Source organism: Camarhynchus parvulus, chromosome 20, assembly GCF_901933205.1.
Source record: "Camarhynchus parvulus chromosome 20, STF_HiC, whole genome shotgun sequence".
Classification (NCBI taxonomy): domain Eukaryota; kingdom Metazoa; phylum Chordata; class Aves; order Passeriformes; family Thraupidae; genus Camarhynchus; species Camarhynchus parvulus.
The window spans coordinates 14,367,871-14,387,621 of record NC_044590.1 but is presented as its reverse complement, the minus strand read 5'-3'; the positions used below and the strand labels follow the sequence as shown (position 1 = coordinate 14,387,621).

Genomic DNA, 19,751 nt, shown 5'->3' with positions numbered 1-19,751 from the left:
AGCTCAACTATCAAACAGAAGCACAAACACTACACTGAGAAAATAATGAGAAAAGCAAAGAAAGCAACAAAAGAGCTGATGATATTGAAATATGTCTGCAATACAGTCTTTTCTGTAATTACATTTGAACTTACTGAGTTTTACCCCCAGTTTCCCTACCAGTGATTCAATGCCAGTTTTTACAGCAAACTTTATTCTCTGAAACTTTCCCTGGAGTTTTAGGGCTTTTGTGTCAATCTCTGATTGCAAAGGACAAAACCATTTTCAGATGACACACAATTAGCGTGCGTGTGACTCCCCATCACTTCTTTGTCTCCACAACAGCTCTCCTATGTATCAAAGCCACAGGACAGCATGAGATGGAAGCTTAAACTGAAGCTTAGGTATTATGGTTTAGATGACAATACAGTCTCTACCCTTATACAACTGCTACCTTGAACTGCCCCCCAAAAGTTATTATTTAGTTACATTATTACTGGCTTATTACTTGCTCAAATGTGGAGCAGAATAACTCACTTACAGTGGGTACCAGAGCACTCAGTGAGAGAACAGGAACTTTGCAGGCTGCACCCTCTGCCCGTGACAAACATACTTTCTTCGTGTCCTTCTTGTAGACACCCTTCACAGCTGCCTAACTGCTGCCCAGTTCCAAAACACAATTCTGGCATGTTCACTCCTGGTATTTGCCATCTGCTTGTGCAGAAGTGTTATATTGGAAAGTAACAGACACTTCCAGATTCTGGCACACTTGAGTTTCTTTCTGCTCTCTGCTCACACTATATCAGTGTAGTTTGAAAAGAGATTCAAAGTTTGTTACTTTGCAGTTGTCTAATTCCAGCTAACGTCTGAATGCTTATCTGGTCTAGTGCAGGTAAGCAGTGATATGAGAAGGCAGGTGGAAAACTTGTGGCCAGGAGACAGAAAGACTTTTGCAAACTTGCAGTCTTTAAAATAAGGGAGATGAATGCAAGAGAAGCTCATGATCCACAGGTTGTGTTTTGAAGAGCTGAATAGAATTCAATTTTGACTTAGGGGCTGAAAACTTTATCAGAAGTTTTTCTTGTGAAAAAAGATATTTTCATCTTTTGCCTTTATTTGTATGGTAGCTAAAAATAAACAGCAGCTGCAGCCCACTTGCTGCAAACAGGAGGTGGGTAGCAGAGGCAGTGTGGCTCCCAGAGCCGGCTCTCAGCAGCCGCGGGCACTGCCAGCGCCACACTTGCTGCTGAGGCTGGGCAGGCAGCTGCCATTGATCCACCCAGAGCACCTGGGATTCATAGCTTCAAACACCAGCAGTGCCTGGAGGTTGGGAATGAGAAGAGCAATGATGAAGGAAGAACAGAAGGCATGGAGACCAGCTGCACCTGTAGCCTGCTGGGATGACTTCAGGAGCCTGTGCTCATAGAAAAGGATAAAGTGACACGAGTTCTCAAACACTTGCATCTTGTAACAGTTTCCCATCTTGTAACTTCCCAGCTTCCGGCAATCTGTAGGTCCAGTAAGACTTCCTTAACTGGAGGTGTGGTTTTCAACTTCCTGAGGATGGGGCTGCAACTGCCCAACACTTGTGCTTTTGGTACCGCTCTCCCCCTGTGACCAGAGCAGCAGAACCTTATTAATGTGTAAAGAACCACATAATTCCCCATCTCGTATCTGCTGATTTTGCATGAGATCCCCTTGCCTTTGGTTTGGAAGCTGGGGAGCAACTGACCCCATTTCCATACTCCCCAGAAGCGATACCCTAACAGCTCGTGCCCCTCACATGCTTCTTTCTGGGCTGATGTGCTTGCGACTATCCAGCCAGCCCTGGTACAGCAGCTGACCCTGACCATACTGCTGGTCCTCCAAAACTGCCACAGGGAGCTCTGTCCTTGCTGAGCCAAGGGGCCCGGCAGGATGCCAAACGCATGTAGGCACATGTTGTGGATGCACAAAGCAGCACAATGGAGTTGCTTTGTTCTCTGTTCCTGATGAACAAGGATTTATTTGCTTTGCTGAAAGCCACAAGCCCTGTGCTGACATTGTCACTCATTCCCTGCAATGTTAAGGTGCTACGCCTCCGGGTTATCATCTGCTCTGAGCCCATGCTTTCATTTTCCACTCTAGGAAGGTTTGACTCAATGTGCAGCACATTTTGTTTACCCAAAGGCAGGTAAGTTTTGTCAGTGCACCTTCCATCACTTTTTCCATACCTCTAAAGAGTATATTTAAGCAGCACAGATCCCAGTACAGACCTCCACAGTGCTCCTCAAGTGATCTTGACTGTGAAGACAAATGCTGGGTTTTTTTAGTAAGTATTTCATCCATCAGTGGACTTCTTTTCTGATTCCATGGTCTCCTAAGTCCCTTAAGAGATATGTCTTAAGACTCTTCTTGGTCCTGTCTCTTGGAAATCCAAATAGGCTGCATTGACTGAATTATCTTTATTTATATCACTACTGATTCATATGAAGAATTCCAACAGCTCTGCAGAGCAGGACTTCTTCCATTTAAAAACTTACATTACCCTTTCCCAATATTTATCAGTGTCATTGATCCACTGTACTCTGCTAATTGTATCAGTCTGTCTGGTATAGTTGGTCAGTGAATTTCCAGAATTCCTCTGAATTCTGATCTGTCTTATAAAATGTCTGGCAGCTGAATCATTGGGCACCATGGCAGGTTCAACAGAGGAGCATAACCTCTCACTTAACGCCTCAACCATTTATTCTTTAAACTTATTTAAAACTCCTGGGTTGATACTTCCAGTTCTGGCAACCTGCTACAAATGCATAAATGTTATTTTTGTAGAGCCTCTGCAGCAGGCACTGTGGGGTAAGGCAGGATCTGCGCTGACTCCCCACAAAGAGCATTCCAGCACAGTGCACTCTGTGAATTGCTCTGTGCCAAGCCTGCATGCAGAAAAAATTATGTTTAGTTTTTCTGCTATGACTAGCTGTAAGCCTCTTTTCCAGTTTCCATTTTGACAGATCTGAAACAAGAAAGTTGGGTTTTTCCCCTTTGCAAATCATCTCTCAAAATCCCCTCTGTTCATATATTTAACCTGTTAGAGTTCATAACCTCTTCCATTTTCTCTAGCTTTTTAAAAAATGCTTTGTTTACGATAACCTCCCTGCCCTTCTGTTAGACATGATGGCTTTCTGGCACCATTCCTTGTCTCTGCTGCAATGGATAGTGGGCATGTGCTCTCTGCTCAATTTATGCTCAACAATCTTCTCTATTTCTGTGCAGGCTTTGTTCTGAACTTCGAGTACAAAACTAGTGAAGTTTTCTGTGGTTTGCTGGTTAGTTTTTTCCTTTTCCCCAAGGATGTTGATCTGGAATACATTATGGTTCCCATCGCAGAGCAGCTCTTGGAAGGCACAGAATACATTTCTCTGCCCTCAGAATAATATCAACGATGGCTTCTCATGCTCTGGAGCTCCTTAACCTGCTGCTCCATAGAAGTTTGTGGCCAAAATGCAGTGTTGTTACCATGTAACAGATGCAACTTTGATTGGCTGACTTCATGATGAAGTGCTACTGGAAAGAGTCTTTCTCCTGTCCCTCTGCCCTGCCCCATGTCCAGTGAGCTGATGGTCTTACAGAAATCTGTAGGCAGGAGTGCAGGGTTGGGTTCACTGTCCTGTGAGTTTTGCTATAATCTCTATAGTGCCAGCTCCTGAGAATCTCTGCTCTTGATCAAAGAGCCCTGCACTTCAGAAGTGTGTGTGAACCATAGTGGCTCAGATACTGGAAAGTGGTAAAACACAACCCAAGAGAAACTTTAAAATATCTGAGATCAAACTCAGACAGTAACTGCTGGAAGGCATTCCTTGCTGGGCATTTGCTGGTCAGATAAGGCCAGGACATTACTCCATTTGCCCTTAACACTTCTGAATGTTTCTCAAACTCAAGAGGAAAACCCACACCCAACTATGACTGACAAAGCCTAAATCTACTGTGGGACTGATTACAGAAAGAAGTAGACACATGGTAAAAAGGTTCAAATGTAGGAACCATTTCTGACTGCGACCCTCTGCCTTTGGCCAGAGAGGGAAACAATTACAGTGCCACTGACAGGTTCCACCTGTAAAGAATCCATTCAGTGCCAGTAGCTTCAGGTATAGCTGCAATGGAACTGCTGGTTGAGCTCTGGAGGGGCAGGAGCCTAAGCTCGCAGCAAGAGGCCATAAACTGAAGAACCTTTGCAGAAAAGGGGCCAAGGACCTGAGGCCAAGAGAGGGGACCCAGACTCAGAGACACTGCAGCAGCTGAGGACCCTCAGACCTTCCCTGTGCTGTGAAGTGATGAAACCCCAGGGGATCCTCTGTTTGGGGTCCCTCTTTGGAGGCAGCAGCTCGAGCTCTTTGTTGCTTTGCTATTTAGCTTTTGTACCATGATTAAATTATCTTAGGGATCTGGACATCTGTGACTCTGCTATGGAAAACCTGGGGTAGAAGCAGTAAGAAACCTGCTGTGACTGAGTGTGGGATGTGAGCTGCCAGAAGCTTGGTCCCAGTTCAGGTGGTGCGAGTGACTACCAGAGTAGCTCTGGGGGGACTGGACAGGGAAGTTTCCTTAACACCACAAAAAAATTCCCATATTGAGAAAAAACATTCTGAGTGAAGGAGTGAGGCATCCAACGGCAGCTCCAGAGGTTCTCAATGCTTGAGCTCCAGAAACTCACAGGAAGCAGAGGTAGCAGTCCAAATTCCAGCTATGCTCCCACAAACCCAGGTCACAGTGTGATCCAGTACTTAAGTTTTAAAGGTTATTAAAGGTTGAAGAAACCATTTGTTTCACGGTGGGAATGATTAATGACTAGAATTCATATTACCAGTGCTTTTCATGACTAATTTATTAAGCTTCTTTTTTGGCATTACCAGATGAGTTTTACTCCCAATGTGAAGCTCTCAAAGTTCAAAATTAGTTCCTTAAAAATTGGGATTTTATTTGATTTGGAGATTGGCAATAAAGAACACATTGTGAAATCTCTTCAAAAATTTTTTCTAACATGAAAACATGGGAGAACACAGAGCAGCAAAGCATCTGTTGCTTGTACTCTGCTCAAGCTTGCTGAATATCTGAAGTAGCATAGGGCTAGAAACATCCCCAAAAATCTTTCAACTTAAGGATATTCAGTTCTGGGTTCACCTAAGGCAAAGAGAACTGCCTCTGCTGCTTTGCTGTAAGGTGGAAGAGATGCAGATTACTCAGAGCAGGCTCTCCCGTTTTCACTGACTCTGTGGCTACAGCTATTTACTTTACATCATCTTTGCCAGTCCTGGCAAAGGTGAAAACCAACCATGTCATGCTCCTGGAGCAGCCTATCCCAGCCACTAACTACGGAGAGACTAAAACAGAGACTCCATTGTCTTCCTCTCGGCAAGAGCTGCCCTCAAATTTCTACACATTACTAAAACAATACCATAAACTATGACTGTAAGATAAGAAAAAAATATTTAAGACTGTAAAACATCACCACCTGGTAACTCTTCCCATTATAATACTGCCAACCTTAAGGCAGCTGGCAGCTGAGTGCTTCCCAGCTCCTTCTCAGTGCAAAATTATTTTGGAAATTGTAGAGTTGAAGGAGATGGCTGCATAGGAAGCAAATCAAAATCAGATTTAAAACAACGTCTTGAAGTAAATTGGTCACTTCCATACAGAGCAGGAATTTATTAATAGAAAACATAATATGATCTATGCAGGCAAGCAATAGTTTCTGGTACTCTGTGTAATTGGATTAAGTGTTAAATAAGAGAAATTCTGAGTGAGAATTGAGAGCAGCAGAAGAATGAGATATTCAATCTGCTTACACAAACTCAAAAGCATCAGGAGACAGAGTTACAAGCACCTGTTCCAAAGGCAGGTGACGGTGAAGGATGGACCCACTCCCTCTCTGTGACCCTTGCTAATGCTCAGTGTCAGCCAGCAAGAACTGGCAAGTCACTTCCAAACACAGATCCTGCCAGAGAATAGACATTGGCTTTGCAGTCAAAGGAACTCAGTCAAGTGAGCTACAACACAAGCATGGCTGACAGGTTGGGTTTGTGCTCCCAAAGCAGAAATCACAAACCCCTACAACCATGCAATGCTGAGACCAGTAAGCAATTCATGACAACATGTCTGAGATGTAGAAAGATGCACTTCTCCATCTCCTGCCCTGCCCCTGCCCATGAGTTACAAGAAGCAGTTAAAACCACAACTTTCTTGCGCTCCAGTTAAGTACCCAGTGTCATGAGCAAGGCACCCAGCACAGACTGAGGAATACATGGTTCCTCTTACTCCTGCTCTGAGAGTAGATCCCCCCCTTCCCCACCTAAGGCAGGAAACTGGACCTGCCTAGATCTGTAATAGTTCAGGGTGAATTAAACCATGGCAGCTGAGCTCTGCTCTGTGCAGGGCTGGCACAGGGGCATTCTGCACTGTTGTTCTGAGACAGCAGAGTGTGAGACTGCAGCCTTCCCCCTGGGCTGCAAACAGAACAGAGAACCTCTGGCTCTCTCCCATCCCTTGGGCAGCGGACTAAAGATGCCACCACCTGCAGACACATAGCCTTTGTAAACCTGAAGCCTGCACAACAGAAATCTGAATGTGCTAATACACAGGTGAGCCTGAAATAGTTTGTGAGACTGCTAGACCCCAGACCACCTTAACTCCTCAAGGAACCTGGAAGGTAAGCCAAGGGCCATGTTTCTAGCCAAGGACAGTCCTCCTACTGATATGATGTCCCAGTCTGCATACCCAGTCTGAGTACCTTGCTCAAGACAGTGAACATCTTAAAATCTCTTGAAGAAGAGAATGTGGGGCTGTGTTCTGTGTCTCCAACTTTTCCACATCCCTGGGAACTAGAACTGCATTGAATTAAACCTGGTAGTACAGTTACTCATTAATTGCTGTGAAATACCATTAATGGATGTTGCATAATGGATGAAAATGGCTCAACCTAAAGCACGTTTATTTGCTTTGCTCTAAAAACTCACTCACAAGAACATAAAAAGTACAGGAACTTCAAATATTACAAATGCATAATCACCCCTTCGGCACACTGTTATCACAGAATACAGAAAGCAAAACTAATGTTTATGTAAATCCCAGGGAAGGACTGTGCACATACATTTAGAAGTAAGAGTCATGTTTCAGTCCAAGTCCAGCTAGTTAAAACTTTTCAGAACTCAACATGGCGGTTTTACAAAAAAAGTGAGCTTTTAGACAGAAAACCAGATGGGAGGAATCACAGGAAAAGCTTCCCAAGAAACATAAATTATGCAAAAAAATGAGGCCAAAATAAAATTCTATTTTAGTAATTGTTATCTTTACAGTGTTTTTTGCTGTGATGTCAGAAGTCAAAACCAGTACTTTAGTGGTGATGCTAGTTTTAATAAGATTAGGAGCAGCATTAATCTAGCAGGTATTAAATAGACTTGCTTTCTAGATCAAAACATCTTATGTGTTCTAATTAATTTCACTCTAGAACTTTAATCAAAAGAACTCGTTGTACAAATCAGAGGAAAATGGCCCTCAATATCCCAGACAAAATGTTTCAATAGGGATGAGAACAGCTCCCATTATTCACACAAAGAAAGCAAACCCTTCTTCAAAAGTGCTAACAGTCTATTTTATCTCAGCACAGTAAACAGAAGATGCCTTAAAACATCTTGTAATCAATGTCACAGGGTAGTATTCACAAGCTGTCTTAAATGAAAAATGAACACAGTTTCAAAAAATGAGGACAGTTTCAATTCAACCCCTCCAACATCAGGAAATGCACACAGTGGAATATGTCAATAACCTCTCAGCAGCACATATCCTTTTTGAGAGCAGAGCAAGTAAAAATAAAGTGAAGAGACTAGGCAAGGATAAGCAAACTTTTAAAAATGCATATTCAAAAAGCTTCAAACTACTTTTAAGTTTACATACTTGCAAAAGAACTTCTCCAAAACTGAATCAGTACAAACATGTGCTTATTGAAAAGTGACACTTTCAGTAAAAGTAAGTGGCAAAAAATTCCTTATCAAGGTCTGACATTAACTCTGCAAACATTGTGCCGTGTTTTACTCCGGGCACAAGCAACTGAGTAACTCCACAGTTTCCATTAATGCCAGCAAGACAGCACATTTTTATACCAGACAATTTCTTTCCTCCATGGGTTTATGCATGCCTTGTCCTTTCTGTTTCAGATGAACCCTGCATGTCCTGGACTTACTTATTCACACCTCCTCCTCAAGAGCTTTCTGCAAATACTCAGCCAAATCGCAGACCACCTCCACACTCCAAGTCCACTTCTGCATGGTGTGTGCTGAAAAGCCAAACACTTCTCTGCCTTCCTGTTGGTGGGAAGCAGTAGAGGCAGCTCAAATGATCAAATCAACTAATCAGATCAAATGCCATCTTATTTCAGACTGAAACATAACACAGGTTTAGTTGGATAGTTTTACAAATATATCAGCATATTCCTTCATTTCTATTTAAAGCAAATAATCTGGAAAAGAAGAGAGAGCTGTAGGCTGAGACAGAACATCTACTCCTGAAAGCAGCAGAGGGTCTGCAGATAATAATAAAAGCACAGGCACAGCTCTATTAACAGTGCAGATTAATTAAGAGATCACCATACCATCTGTCCATCAGCATTCCAGACCATTTATTTGACCATCTGCCCATGGACATTGGAAAAAGCCAAGCCTAGACTTCATTAGGGTTCATACTGCTTTCAAGTAAAATGTAGGTCTCAGATTTAGGTTAATGTTTTTTAGTTCTGAGAATAACCTAAATTCATATTGATAAAGACTGCTGAGCCCCCGTGCCAGCTCTCCACTTCATCTCCACTGCAGCTACCAGATTATGTGGGGTTGTTTACTGACACCCAGGCAATCTGTTATGTATCAGGGTTAGCTTTTGTTGCTTGCATATGAACAGTTTAAGAAAACCAGGACAGCTGTATCTGGAAGTCAGCTGTACCAGAAAAGCTAAAAGCTTCCTCACATACATTCACCCCAGAATAACAAACTTCAGAAGTAGGAAGAAGAAGAAACTTGCGCTGTTGACTTTGCTCTGATCTGATCCTGGAAAGTTACTCAAAAATAAAACTAAACATACAGGGAAATTAATAGAAATTCACAATGGCATTACCCCTTTTCACCAAAGGAAAGACCTTACAAACCTTAAATATACATGTTCCAATGAAAAGTAACACATGTCAAATATACAGAAAATAGTGTGGGGAACCTGTGTGCCTGGTCCTACACACCTCCTAGAGTCAGTGACAGTGCTAATGACATGTTCCTGAGATGGGATTAAACACTTCTCCCATTCATAAGCATGGCCCAGCTGTGGAGAATATTTTGAAATTCCAAATTTCAGACAGAGGGAGGTCTAAAAGCACCACACAACTAACACTGAGGGTGGCTGTTACTCTGGTTGTATCCAAGGAGAAGCTAGGGCAGGAACATCAGTCAGTCCTGGAAGGAGCTGGGACCCTGAGGTTAGTTCAGTTGGTTAAGAGCATGGTGCTAATAACACCAGAGATGGTGGGTTCAATATGGGCCATTCACTTAAGAGTTGGACTCAATGATTCTTGTGGGTCCCTTCCAACTCAGCACACTCTGTGAAATTCTAGCATAGAGTTACAGCAAATGACCTCAAGGCCAAGGGCACAGAGTAATACAGACAAATAAAACAGGATGTGTTCCAACAGGAAACACATTGGATTTGCACTGCTGACAGGGTTATCAACAGTGCTGACAGAGGCTCACCCTTCCCTCACCACCCCTTTCCCTCACTGCACTGTCTGCAGCCCTGCAAGCACAGCTCAGGATGTGGTCAGCCCCAGTCAAAACTACAGCTTTAACTCCATTTAAAACAGCTTTTCTTCAACTATTAGAAAAATAAAAAGGTGTGAAATGCAGATCTCGCAACACTGATGCCATGGTCTCATATTGTAAACACTACACTGTATAAGATAATAAAATCTATCTCACAAATTCTTTAAATTTTGCCTTAAAACTCACCGGGGTCCTTGCAGATGTTGCTGCTATTGGAAGCTGATTGAGAGCTTCACTGCACTGTAACTGGAAATCATCTTCCAGTTATCAGCTTTCATCAGTCTGTGGCCAGTTTGTGCCTATTCTTGTCAAACTGAAATCCTCCCCAAGGCTCTTCCTCCCTGTGAAACTCAGGACAAATTAAAACACTGCCCCAGCCTAAGTGGGTGGGGCACAAGAGGATGTCCCTTCCTCTGAAAGCCCTGGTAACCTCCTTCACTTCAAATTCCCCTGACACTGGTAAAGCCACACAAGTTTCACAGAGGCCTGGATGTGGCAGCCAGATGTGCTTTGCTAAATTAAAAAGCAGCAGTAATCTTTCACAGGACACAAGCTCAGTCTCCATGTGTAAGCACAGTTCCTGGTACTAGCAACTGAGACAGAAAACCCAAGGATCCAACACAGCATCCATCCTCTCTGGCAGATTTCAGAGACTTAAACCAGCCCTTGCAGTACTTTCCAGCTATGATGTGGGGGGAATTTCAAGCCAGGTGTGCCCCGAAACTACACCTTGCAGGGAGAGATGCTGGAGGAAGGTGAGGCTGGGACAATATTTACAGTCATGAGAGACACCGTGTTAACATCTTGCTAAAAAAAAAAAAAAAAAAAAAAGGTATTCTACATTAATTACATGTTTTCCCAGAAAGAACATCTTGCCTCCTGCCCCACTGTTGCCATGACCACCAGCTCACTGGTGATCTATAGTAAAGCACAGAAGCAACAAGCCTGTCCTTCCTGGCCCAGCACTCCCCAGAGTACCACTCCCTGGCTGCAGACCACCCAGCTTTTCCCAAAGCTCAGCCCTGGAGAGGACAACCACAGCTCTGGGACATGCTGAGTGTGCAGCATGGTGACTGCAGTGCCAGGTTTCTGTGGGGTTTGCCCAGCTTCCGATCTGGGGCTCTGTTTAAAGAAAAGTCCAAAGAGGCTTTCCTTGTTGAGGGAAAGTGTAGAGCCAAAAGGCAGCAGCTACACACAGCTCTGTGCCAGGGCCTCTTTCCCACCTTCCCACTCTGCTCTGGCTCCCTCAAGCCATGCTGCTCACAGCCAGGCAAGCTGTGGGCACGTCCAGAGCTTTGGTGGGTCAGTAGAGAACTGGCAGCAGAGGCCAATAAACAATATATTCATATTCTTCCCAATCCTGGCACATAGACCACAGTAGGCACATAGACCACCTCTGCTTACTGTTTACAGTTACTCAAAGGCATTGCACCTATTTTTACCCATTACCCATCTGACATGGGAGCAATCTTTACCTCTAAATGTAAGAGAAGATACAGATAGATGGAGACATGACAGTACAGGAAAGTGTTTTAAACCAATTATCTAACTTTATTTCAAAAGAAAAATCATTGCTTAACACTACTTCTGCTTTCCAGAGAAGGAAAAAATATGGACTACCTTCACAGGACTGTATTTACTACATTCCTGCTGTGCACAGGCTTGCAAATGGTTTCCTGGAACTGCCTACATCAACAGACTTCTAGTAAATTTATCATGATGTTGCCAGCCCCTAGTGTGCTACAGCAGTGCTGTATGACCTGCCCTGTGCTGAGCAGAGGACTACAGACACAGCAGCCTCCAACTGCTAGAGAGGAACAATAGCCACTAGAAGCATGCCCATGTGCTCAGTGAGAAGGCAGCAGGATAATCTGGTATGGGAAATGAGCCTGTGCTCCACAAAATGCCCCAGAGAATCTCAGTGCTCTGTTCTGCCTATCACAGAGCATGTCCTCTGTCTTAGATGCTGGTGGAGCAATCACTTCTACAAAAGGATTATTCCTATGGCAAGCAGAGCCATTGGGCTCACCTCTGTACCATCAATCCTGGTAAACAACCATGGCTGTGTCAAAACAGGCCCAGCAAAGCAGTGTGCTGTACCTGGGGCAGCTCTCTCACTTCCCTCTCCTCTCAAGACAAGTAGGTAGAGCATGCAAGCTCCTCCTTTCCGAGCCAGTGAACCAGATGGGACGTGAAAGAACTGCAGTTCTTCAGCACACTGCATTTTTCCAATAAACTGTTATTCAGGAGACCAGCCATCCTGCAAGGTGTTGTGCAGCCTTGGCAGAGCAGTCAGCACCTCAGAACTCAGAACCTTCATGCTGCTTTGGCATGAAAGAGTGAAAGGCAATTTCCGACACTGGATATATTCCAGTTCTTATTGAACAAACCTTAACAGGAGCTAAATTTAAAATCATCTCTCTCAACATTACTGCTGAGCTATGGGGAGTTACCAACTGATCCTGTCTCCCTACACATGATCTTACCTGACAGTCGAAGTCCTGGAAGTTGCGAGCTGCATTCTGTTAATAAAAAACAGGAAAAAAGAAAAAAAAGAAAAAAGGAGATCAGCACAATGCTCCAGAACACTCTCAATAACAGCATGAAAGCTTCCCATAGAGAACTCTGTTATAGCACAGTTAAGACTGGCTGCAGTCAGGTAAGCAGTCAAATGCAAGATCTGTACAAGCAAACTCCATGCAAGATCTGCCCATTCCTATACAACAAGGTCCTAGGGCTGTAGGGAGGCTACCAACCAAGGGAAGTGAGTACCTGTGTGTATAGCTGATAGTGTTCAAGCAGGGACAGATGCACATAGGAAGGACATTGGCCACAGCTGGGCTGCATATGGAACTGGGTTTTGTCTATTCCTGGTGTCCACTAACAATTTGGATACAAAACTCCTAAAGGACTACTCCTGGGATCTCACATACTGAGTGCAGGAAAACAAGCCATTCAGTCAGCTTCTGTGCAGCCATTGCTGCAGGTATGGGATTGTTCCATGACAGACACAGGGACCTGCAAGCTCCTGAAATCTGAGTCCATGGGAACTGCATGCAGTAACTCATCACTGACTCTTACCAGAGGGTAACCCCTTGCATGCAGGTGAGCACAGTCAGTACAGCACCCACTCGGCATCCTGCAGGTTAGAAGATCTGCAGGAACTTGTCCATGTGCCTATGTGCTTTGTGAAACACTGTCTCTAACCACACTAGGTTACATCACTGACAGCTATCAGCAGAAGGCTGAGTAAACCATTTGGGATGGCAGACCAGCTTAGAGATGTGTTTTAGGCATAGCACCCATTGTGACTTGATACTGGCCAAATGCCAGGCACCCATGAAAGCCATTCATTCACCCTCTCTTGTTCTCATCTGGGCAGAGGAGAGGGAAAAAATTACCAAAGGGCTCATGAGTCTCAACTCATGAGGACTGGGAGAAAACACTCTAAGGGCAAAACAGGTTCAAATTTAAAGGTGTTAAGTAAATTTATTATTAACAGAGTCAGAGGAGGATAATGAGAGGTAAAAGAAGCCTTTAAAACATCTTGTTTTTCCCCCAACCCCTTCCTCCTTCCCACTGACAGTGCAAGGAGACAGGGCATGGGGGTTTTGGTCAGTTCACCACTCGTTTCCTCAGGAAGACGAGTCTTTTCTTGGCTATGCCATGGGGCCTCTCCCATGGAAGACAGCTCTCCATGAACTTCTCCAGTGTGGCTCTAATCTCATGAGCAGCAGTCTGCCCAAAACTGCTGCGACATGCGTCACTCCCACAGGCAAACTGTCTTCCCAATACTGCTGCAGTGTGGATCACTCGTCCACGGGGTACAGTCCTCTAAGGATGGGCTGCTCTAGTTTGGAAGCAAAGGCTCTGTCTCTGGAGGCAGGGGCTCTCTCTCCATTTGGGTCTCCCACTGGATCACAGCTTTCTTTGGCATCCATCCACTCGGACAGGAACACTTCACCAATGGGCTGCGAGTGGATCTCTGCATCCCCCATGGACCTCATGGGCTGCAGGGGCACAGCTGCTTCACCTTGGTGCTCATCATGGCCTGCAGAGGAATCTCAGTTTTGACACTTGGAGCACCTCTTCCCCCTCTTTTTCCACTGACCTTGGTGTTGCCCTGTTGTTCTCCCTCACATGTGCCCATCTCCTCCTCTTCTCTGACTGGAAGTAAAACTGGTGCTCATAGGTGCTTTTGATAACCAGTTCTGCTAATTCAAAGATTCCTACAGGATCCCGCAGCTCCGAGAGGTCAATCTCATCTAGGAGTCTCTCACCATGTTTCTGCTGCTGGCCACGCGGCCCCGCCACCACCAAGCCGGCAGTGACGGCCACCATGGCCCCGCACTATTTAACCCCTCACTTCCTGCAGGGCCTGGGAAGGAGAGGCTGCTGCCACTGCCCCTGCCCTTCTTCCCACGACACGGCTGGCTGGGGTTGGCCAGGCAGTAGAGGCTTGCCACGCGCTGCGCCAGGACGGCAGCAGCCGTGGCGCCTCAACACCCCTGGAGAAAGCTGCGCGCACGCGTGTTTAAATTTTGCTTCTTACCTATGTCATCACAGAGGCATTGCCAGCCTCTCTAATTGGGCCAACAGCATGTCCATCTTCAGAGCCATCAGAGATTGGCTCTGTTGGACATGGTAGAAGCTTTTAGCAGCTTCTCACAGAACCTACTCCTGTGGCCCTCCCCTCACTACCAAAAACCAGGCTGTGCCAAATCAACACAGCACCTTAGTACTAAAATTAATAGGAGAAAACTAGGATCACATATGGACAGCAGAAACACTCCAAACATTCCTTCTGGCTGAGCACCCTCATTCCTCCCCATGTGTAAACACGTGGCTGTGTTTTCCTTGCTGCAGAGCCTTGCCTTGTAAATAAGAACAAAGGTTGCTACCTATATTCTGCACTTTGAGACATTTGAAATATCTGCAAGTCTGTTTTAAGAATCCATTCCCCTCTTTCCTCCTGTGTGTTAAGTATGGAACTATGGCCATGTTTTGAGCAGGACACAGCAAAAACCACTAAATTCTGAGTACTGGGGAAAAGAAAATAAAAAGCAGTCTCCTCTTATTTCAGTTTGAGACCCTGAAATTAATTGAGATTTCTGACACCATCACCAGCTCATGAAGCAGGTCAGTTCAGTCACCCATTTCTTTATGGAGAAATGAGAAATGTCTGTATACGGCACTGGATTTGGATGGTGCATGCTAAGTAAAAAAGAAGGTGATCTGCATTTGTACTTAGAAAAGTCTGAGATTCCCCAAGCGAGTGGGGAGGAAATGACACAAAGCAAGGAATGAGGCTCTGAATTGGGCCGCTTGTTGTCAAGGCATACCATAAGGCAAAAGAAGCTGATGTGCCCTGACTCTCACGTACTTGATTTTAACACACTGAAAATCTGACTTTAAACCATTTATTCATTGTCTTAATTTGAGAAACTTTAAGGCAAGTTTTTCAGGCCTCTAAACATGCCATGGCTGCACCTCAAAGCACAGAGCTGCCTTGGCTGACTTAATCCAGCCTAAGGGCTGCCCATTTCATTTCCTGAATCTGGCTCTGACATTTCGATAACTTTTCACTGAAGTTGAATTAACAGGAGTCAAAGGTGCCAGAATAACAAAGCATCACTGGGACAGTTTTTCTGATCAAGCAATACTCTCTTTTTCTCTCTCTTTCAACAAAATGGGAACATTTGAAGTTCCTTTGCGTCCCCAGTAAAAAGTCGCTGCATTTTAGTGAGCCTGAACGAGGTGAACAAACATAATGTATTTTACTTTCCTGCACTTATATGAGTTACACAATAACTAACATTAAGTTACACGCAAACAAAATAGTGTTTATATTCTTCAAAAGTCAAGTTTGTAACTTTTTGCTGATTTGAGGCAGAAAAAAGCCAGGACTCAGTGATCCACAGTGGCATTACCTATAGTTCAGACCAGTGAACAAGATACAACCAATTTCCACTTCCACTGGTAATTCCACTGGTTTAAGAATCTGAGACACCAGAGCTCCTTCTCTGTGTACAGTAGCCTTTGTGTCTGAGGATTTCATGAGCACTCACTCATTAGCACCCTAAGAGTGTTACTGTACTATTTCTGGCCATTAATCCATCTTGGCTCAAACTCCTACATCTAAAGTGGGCTGTCAGTAAAAACCTTAGTGAACTGCCAGCTCAATAGATTTTGGACTCTAATATGTTGCACAGAACAGCAGGTTATTGCACCACACCCTCATGCTCCATAAACTATCTCTAAAAAGTACATGTTTTTTCTCAAGCTCGAAAGCCCTAATAAGGGCCAGACCTTGGAAGTGGCTGCTCCCTGAGGCCCTCATTTTGTAAAAGTGTGCAAAGGAGAGCCACAGCATATTTCTCTTCCTATGCAGTACTCAGGATGGTTCTGGAGCTACTCTTTATATTTCTCCCTACTGAGATACTAAAAATTTCCTGTAACTTCAACACTGAGCTAAGCAAAGAAGTAATCATTCTGTGTGTGCCCTTCTGCACCCTGGTTAACACCACTTGGTGTTCTGTTTGGGTGAGAACTCTGCATTTGAACCACAATGGACACCACAGTAAGAACTGGATGGGGCTGACCAGGCAATACTTGAGAGAAAGACTGGAAACTTATAAAGGGAAAACCACTTTGATTTGGCATACCTCAATGTCTCTGACTTAGGTCAGCTGACTGAAGCAAGGGTAATCTACCCAGTTCAAATACAGAAAATCCCAGGAGAATCATGAGCAAGATCTGGGCCACTGCCTTTAGGAAACTTGTCTTCTGTAAATGTTTCTCTCTTGTTTTGAAATAACAAACTGCCCTCAAAGCCTGTATTCCATATTTTTATTTGCTGATCTACACTGATTTTGTACTTTCAAGACTCACCCTTCCAGGAACTTTTTTTTTAAAAAATGGTGGAAGCCCAGTAGTCAGCACTAGTCTGTCAGATCAGGCAGCTGGACTGCCGATTTCAGCTGAGTTTTTAGATTTCACAGATACTAAAAACAGATATGCTAGAACACTAAAGAAATGAGCAAAAACTTATCAGTACAGATTAAAACATAGCAGATTTCCAGAGATTTCACCCATCTTGTGGGGGACAACGCAGTCTTCTGCAAGCACACAGTGAGTGGACAAAGCACCAGACAGCCCTCTGCAGCACAAGCCAGGTCCTGATCATCAGCCATCGAACAGCAAAGCCTTAGGAACTCATTCCCACATCATTAGACTTGGCTGTGAGCTATGGCAAGTGACCAAACCACATTGCTCATGATCACAGTCTGCAGATGCAAGATGCTAGATCTTTCCTGTAGTGAACTTAGGCACTCTCAACAGTAGTTTGTGGCAGAATCCACTGAGCCCAGATGGCTCTTCCCCAGCCCACAGAACACAGAGTGAAAGACTTAAACAGCTACTGCAACACAATGACTTTCCAAAGCCTCAGTATTGCATAAATCTGGGCTGTTCTAACTAGGGTCTGCAGACATTAAAAGGAAATTACTCTCCATTACTAAATCCAGGGAGACAGGGCTATTTTAGGGGTCAAAACACTAAAGGATAATTTAAGACAGAATATTTTCAACAAAAAAAAGTAAAAAAACCAAACAACAAAACAAAACAACAACAACCCAAAACCAACCAAACAAAAACCAGGATACAATCCAGCACTTCTCTAACAAGGAGAAACTTATTAGGGGTTCTACAGCTACACCAGGTCAGTAATGGGATCACCTTTCCAATTGCTGTCCAGTCTTTGCAAATCCTCAGTACAGGCACGACATATTGTTTGGCCAGGACTCCAGAATTACCTGAATTGTTGTGGTCTGTCTTTCCCAGAGACTTTGGAAGAGTGGGTGGTGGTAGATTACCAGAGTGGGGAAGAATTTACTGGGTTTCAGTACTTAAGGTACTTCAATCTGTGGACAGATTCTGGCAGCTAGGGCTCCTTGCCAGACACAAAGTTATCCTGAGTACACCTGTGAGGACAAAGCAGCAGCCAGCATTACCTTGTCATTCAGGAGTGGCTTGATCTCTGTCAGCTGAACATCCTGCAGTTCATCCATTGTGCTGGAAGTAGAGCCAATTAATCCTCAAAGCAGCAAATAGGGATTCTGAAACAAAGGCATATTGTTAGAAACAGCATTACAAGATATGCTAATCAAAGAATGCTGAGAGATTTTTCATTAGACCTGTCTGTGCTTCAAATTAAGCCTGCAAGAAGCTGGTTCTTGATGCAACAGAAAGCACCTGTAAATGCAGAAGGCAAACCCTGTGCTGCTCTCACTGTCTCAGTCTGGTTACTCCTTGCCCTGCCCACTGAAAGCTCAGGCCTTTCAAGTGAGAAACTGCATCTACTTCCATGCATTGCTGATATTTCAGCCGTAGCTTGTCTGGAAACAAACTGGAAATTACCTGATCAGCAGAGTGACAAACTGTTTAGTATGTGGTAATACTGACTTCCCCTGCCATACCCTACGTACCCAAACCCCAGCATCCTGCCACCAAAGGCAAGGCTGTGCTGTATTCCTGAGACATACAGCCAAAACCACATCCACACACAGGAGACAGAGGTGTGGAGATCCACGCTCCTTGCCGGCAGAGCATAAGAGAGCCCAGAACTCAGGGCAGCCCTTGCTGTACAAGGTGAGATATAAAAGTCGCCCTAGATAGTGCTGGTCCAGTGAAACATGTGCAGACAACACTGTTAGCTTGGCAGCCCAAACCATCACTCTATCAGATAGTGCAGAGTCAGCAAAGGAAAGAAAAAAATGTAATCAACAGTATAAGAAGCTTCCATATGTCTGTGGGAAATTGCTGCTGCCACGGAGCCAGAGGAGAAATCTTTGAGTATAAATACAGCAATGAAGATGGATTAATAATATGGCTGAGTTTACAAGGCATTTAATTTTTACTCTAGACACTCTAGCTGTGTTTCTAGACAGAAGAATTTTTAGTGCAAGCACCTGCAAGCAACATGAAAAGGGTTCTGGCAAGAGATGACCACACCTGGTGGTGCAGACTACCTGGTTGTTCAGGAAAATTGTACCTATTATTGCAGATGAAATAAACAAAGTCATCAACTTCATTTGATGGAACAGAAGTAAGCATGTGGTGGACTTCCTGGGCACCAGCTGAGTGTGCCACGAAAATACTTTTGAATACTGTCACAAATCAAATTCTTTGTCTAAGATATTACAGGCTACTAACCACAGAAGAAAAAGAGTGGGAAAAGAACACTTGTGTTCACCACCCACCTTATATTCAACACAAACATGTGCTGGGGAGGAGGGGTCCCCCTCACCCCAAATGCTGCAAAGCTGCACCCTTTGTGCCAGAACTAATTGGGGGGCTGAAGCCATTCTGTCACAAAACAAATAAAACCAAAATGCCTTTCCTTCTGAAAATCAGCCATAGGAACATCTGTCTCTTTTAGCTTTGGGAAACTCAATTATTTTTCTTTTTTCAGACTTCTTTTGCTGTAAACATACCAGTTGTGAGAGTTTCAAGAAATCAGTTAATCTACAGGCAACAGCCCCCTTACTCCACAATGAATTTTTATTCAGAAGAGGAGTAAGAGCCATTATGTAGTGCACTGTAAGCCCCAGATGAAAGCTCTTTACTGTCATACTGCTGATATTATGGAACTAAAAAAAAATGAATTTCTACTAAGGAATTACAACTTCCATTTATACTGGGACTGATCAAGAGTTCAACATCTACCAGGTTCTCTCCAGAACAGCATCACATGAGGTTACAGACACAAAAGGAATTTCAAACAAGCATCACAAAGCTTATCTGCAGATAAGGTGCAGACAGGTGACCCAGTACTAGAATGACCATCTTCACCTCATTAGTGGGAGAGCATATCCCTTCTCTTATGCTCCTTTGAAAAGACACCTACTGGTGGCAGGCAACAAGGTCATACTTATTCTTGGGGTC

At 44.1% G+C, this 19,751-nt stretch overlaps 1 protein-coding gene across 1 annotated transcript in view; it reads right to left on the bottom strand.

Moving 5' to 3' along the window:
- Positions 1–19,751, bottom strand: part of NDRG3 (NDRG family member 3) — a 58,711-nt gene that overhangs the window by 14,374 nt on the left and 24,586 nt on the right. The window contains exons 2-3 of the mRNA XM_030963062.1: positions 17,819–17,923; positions 12,293–12,328 (exon numbers count right to left, since the gene is read on the bottom strand). Coding sequence (XP_030818922.1) covers positions 12,293–12,328; positions 17,819–17,875 — 93 coding nt within the window. The 5' untranslated portion in view covers positions 17,876–17,923. The remainder of the gene's footprint in view (positions 1–12,292; positions 12,329–17,818; positions 17,924–19,751) is intronic.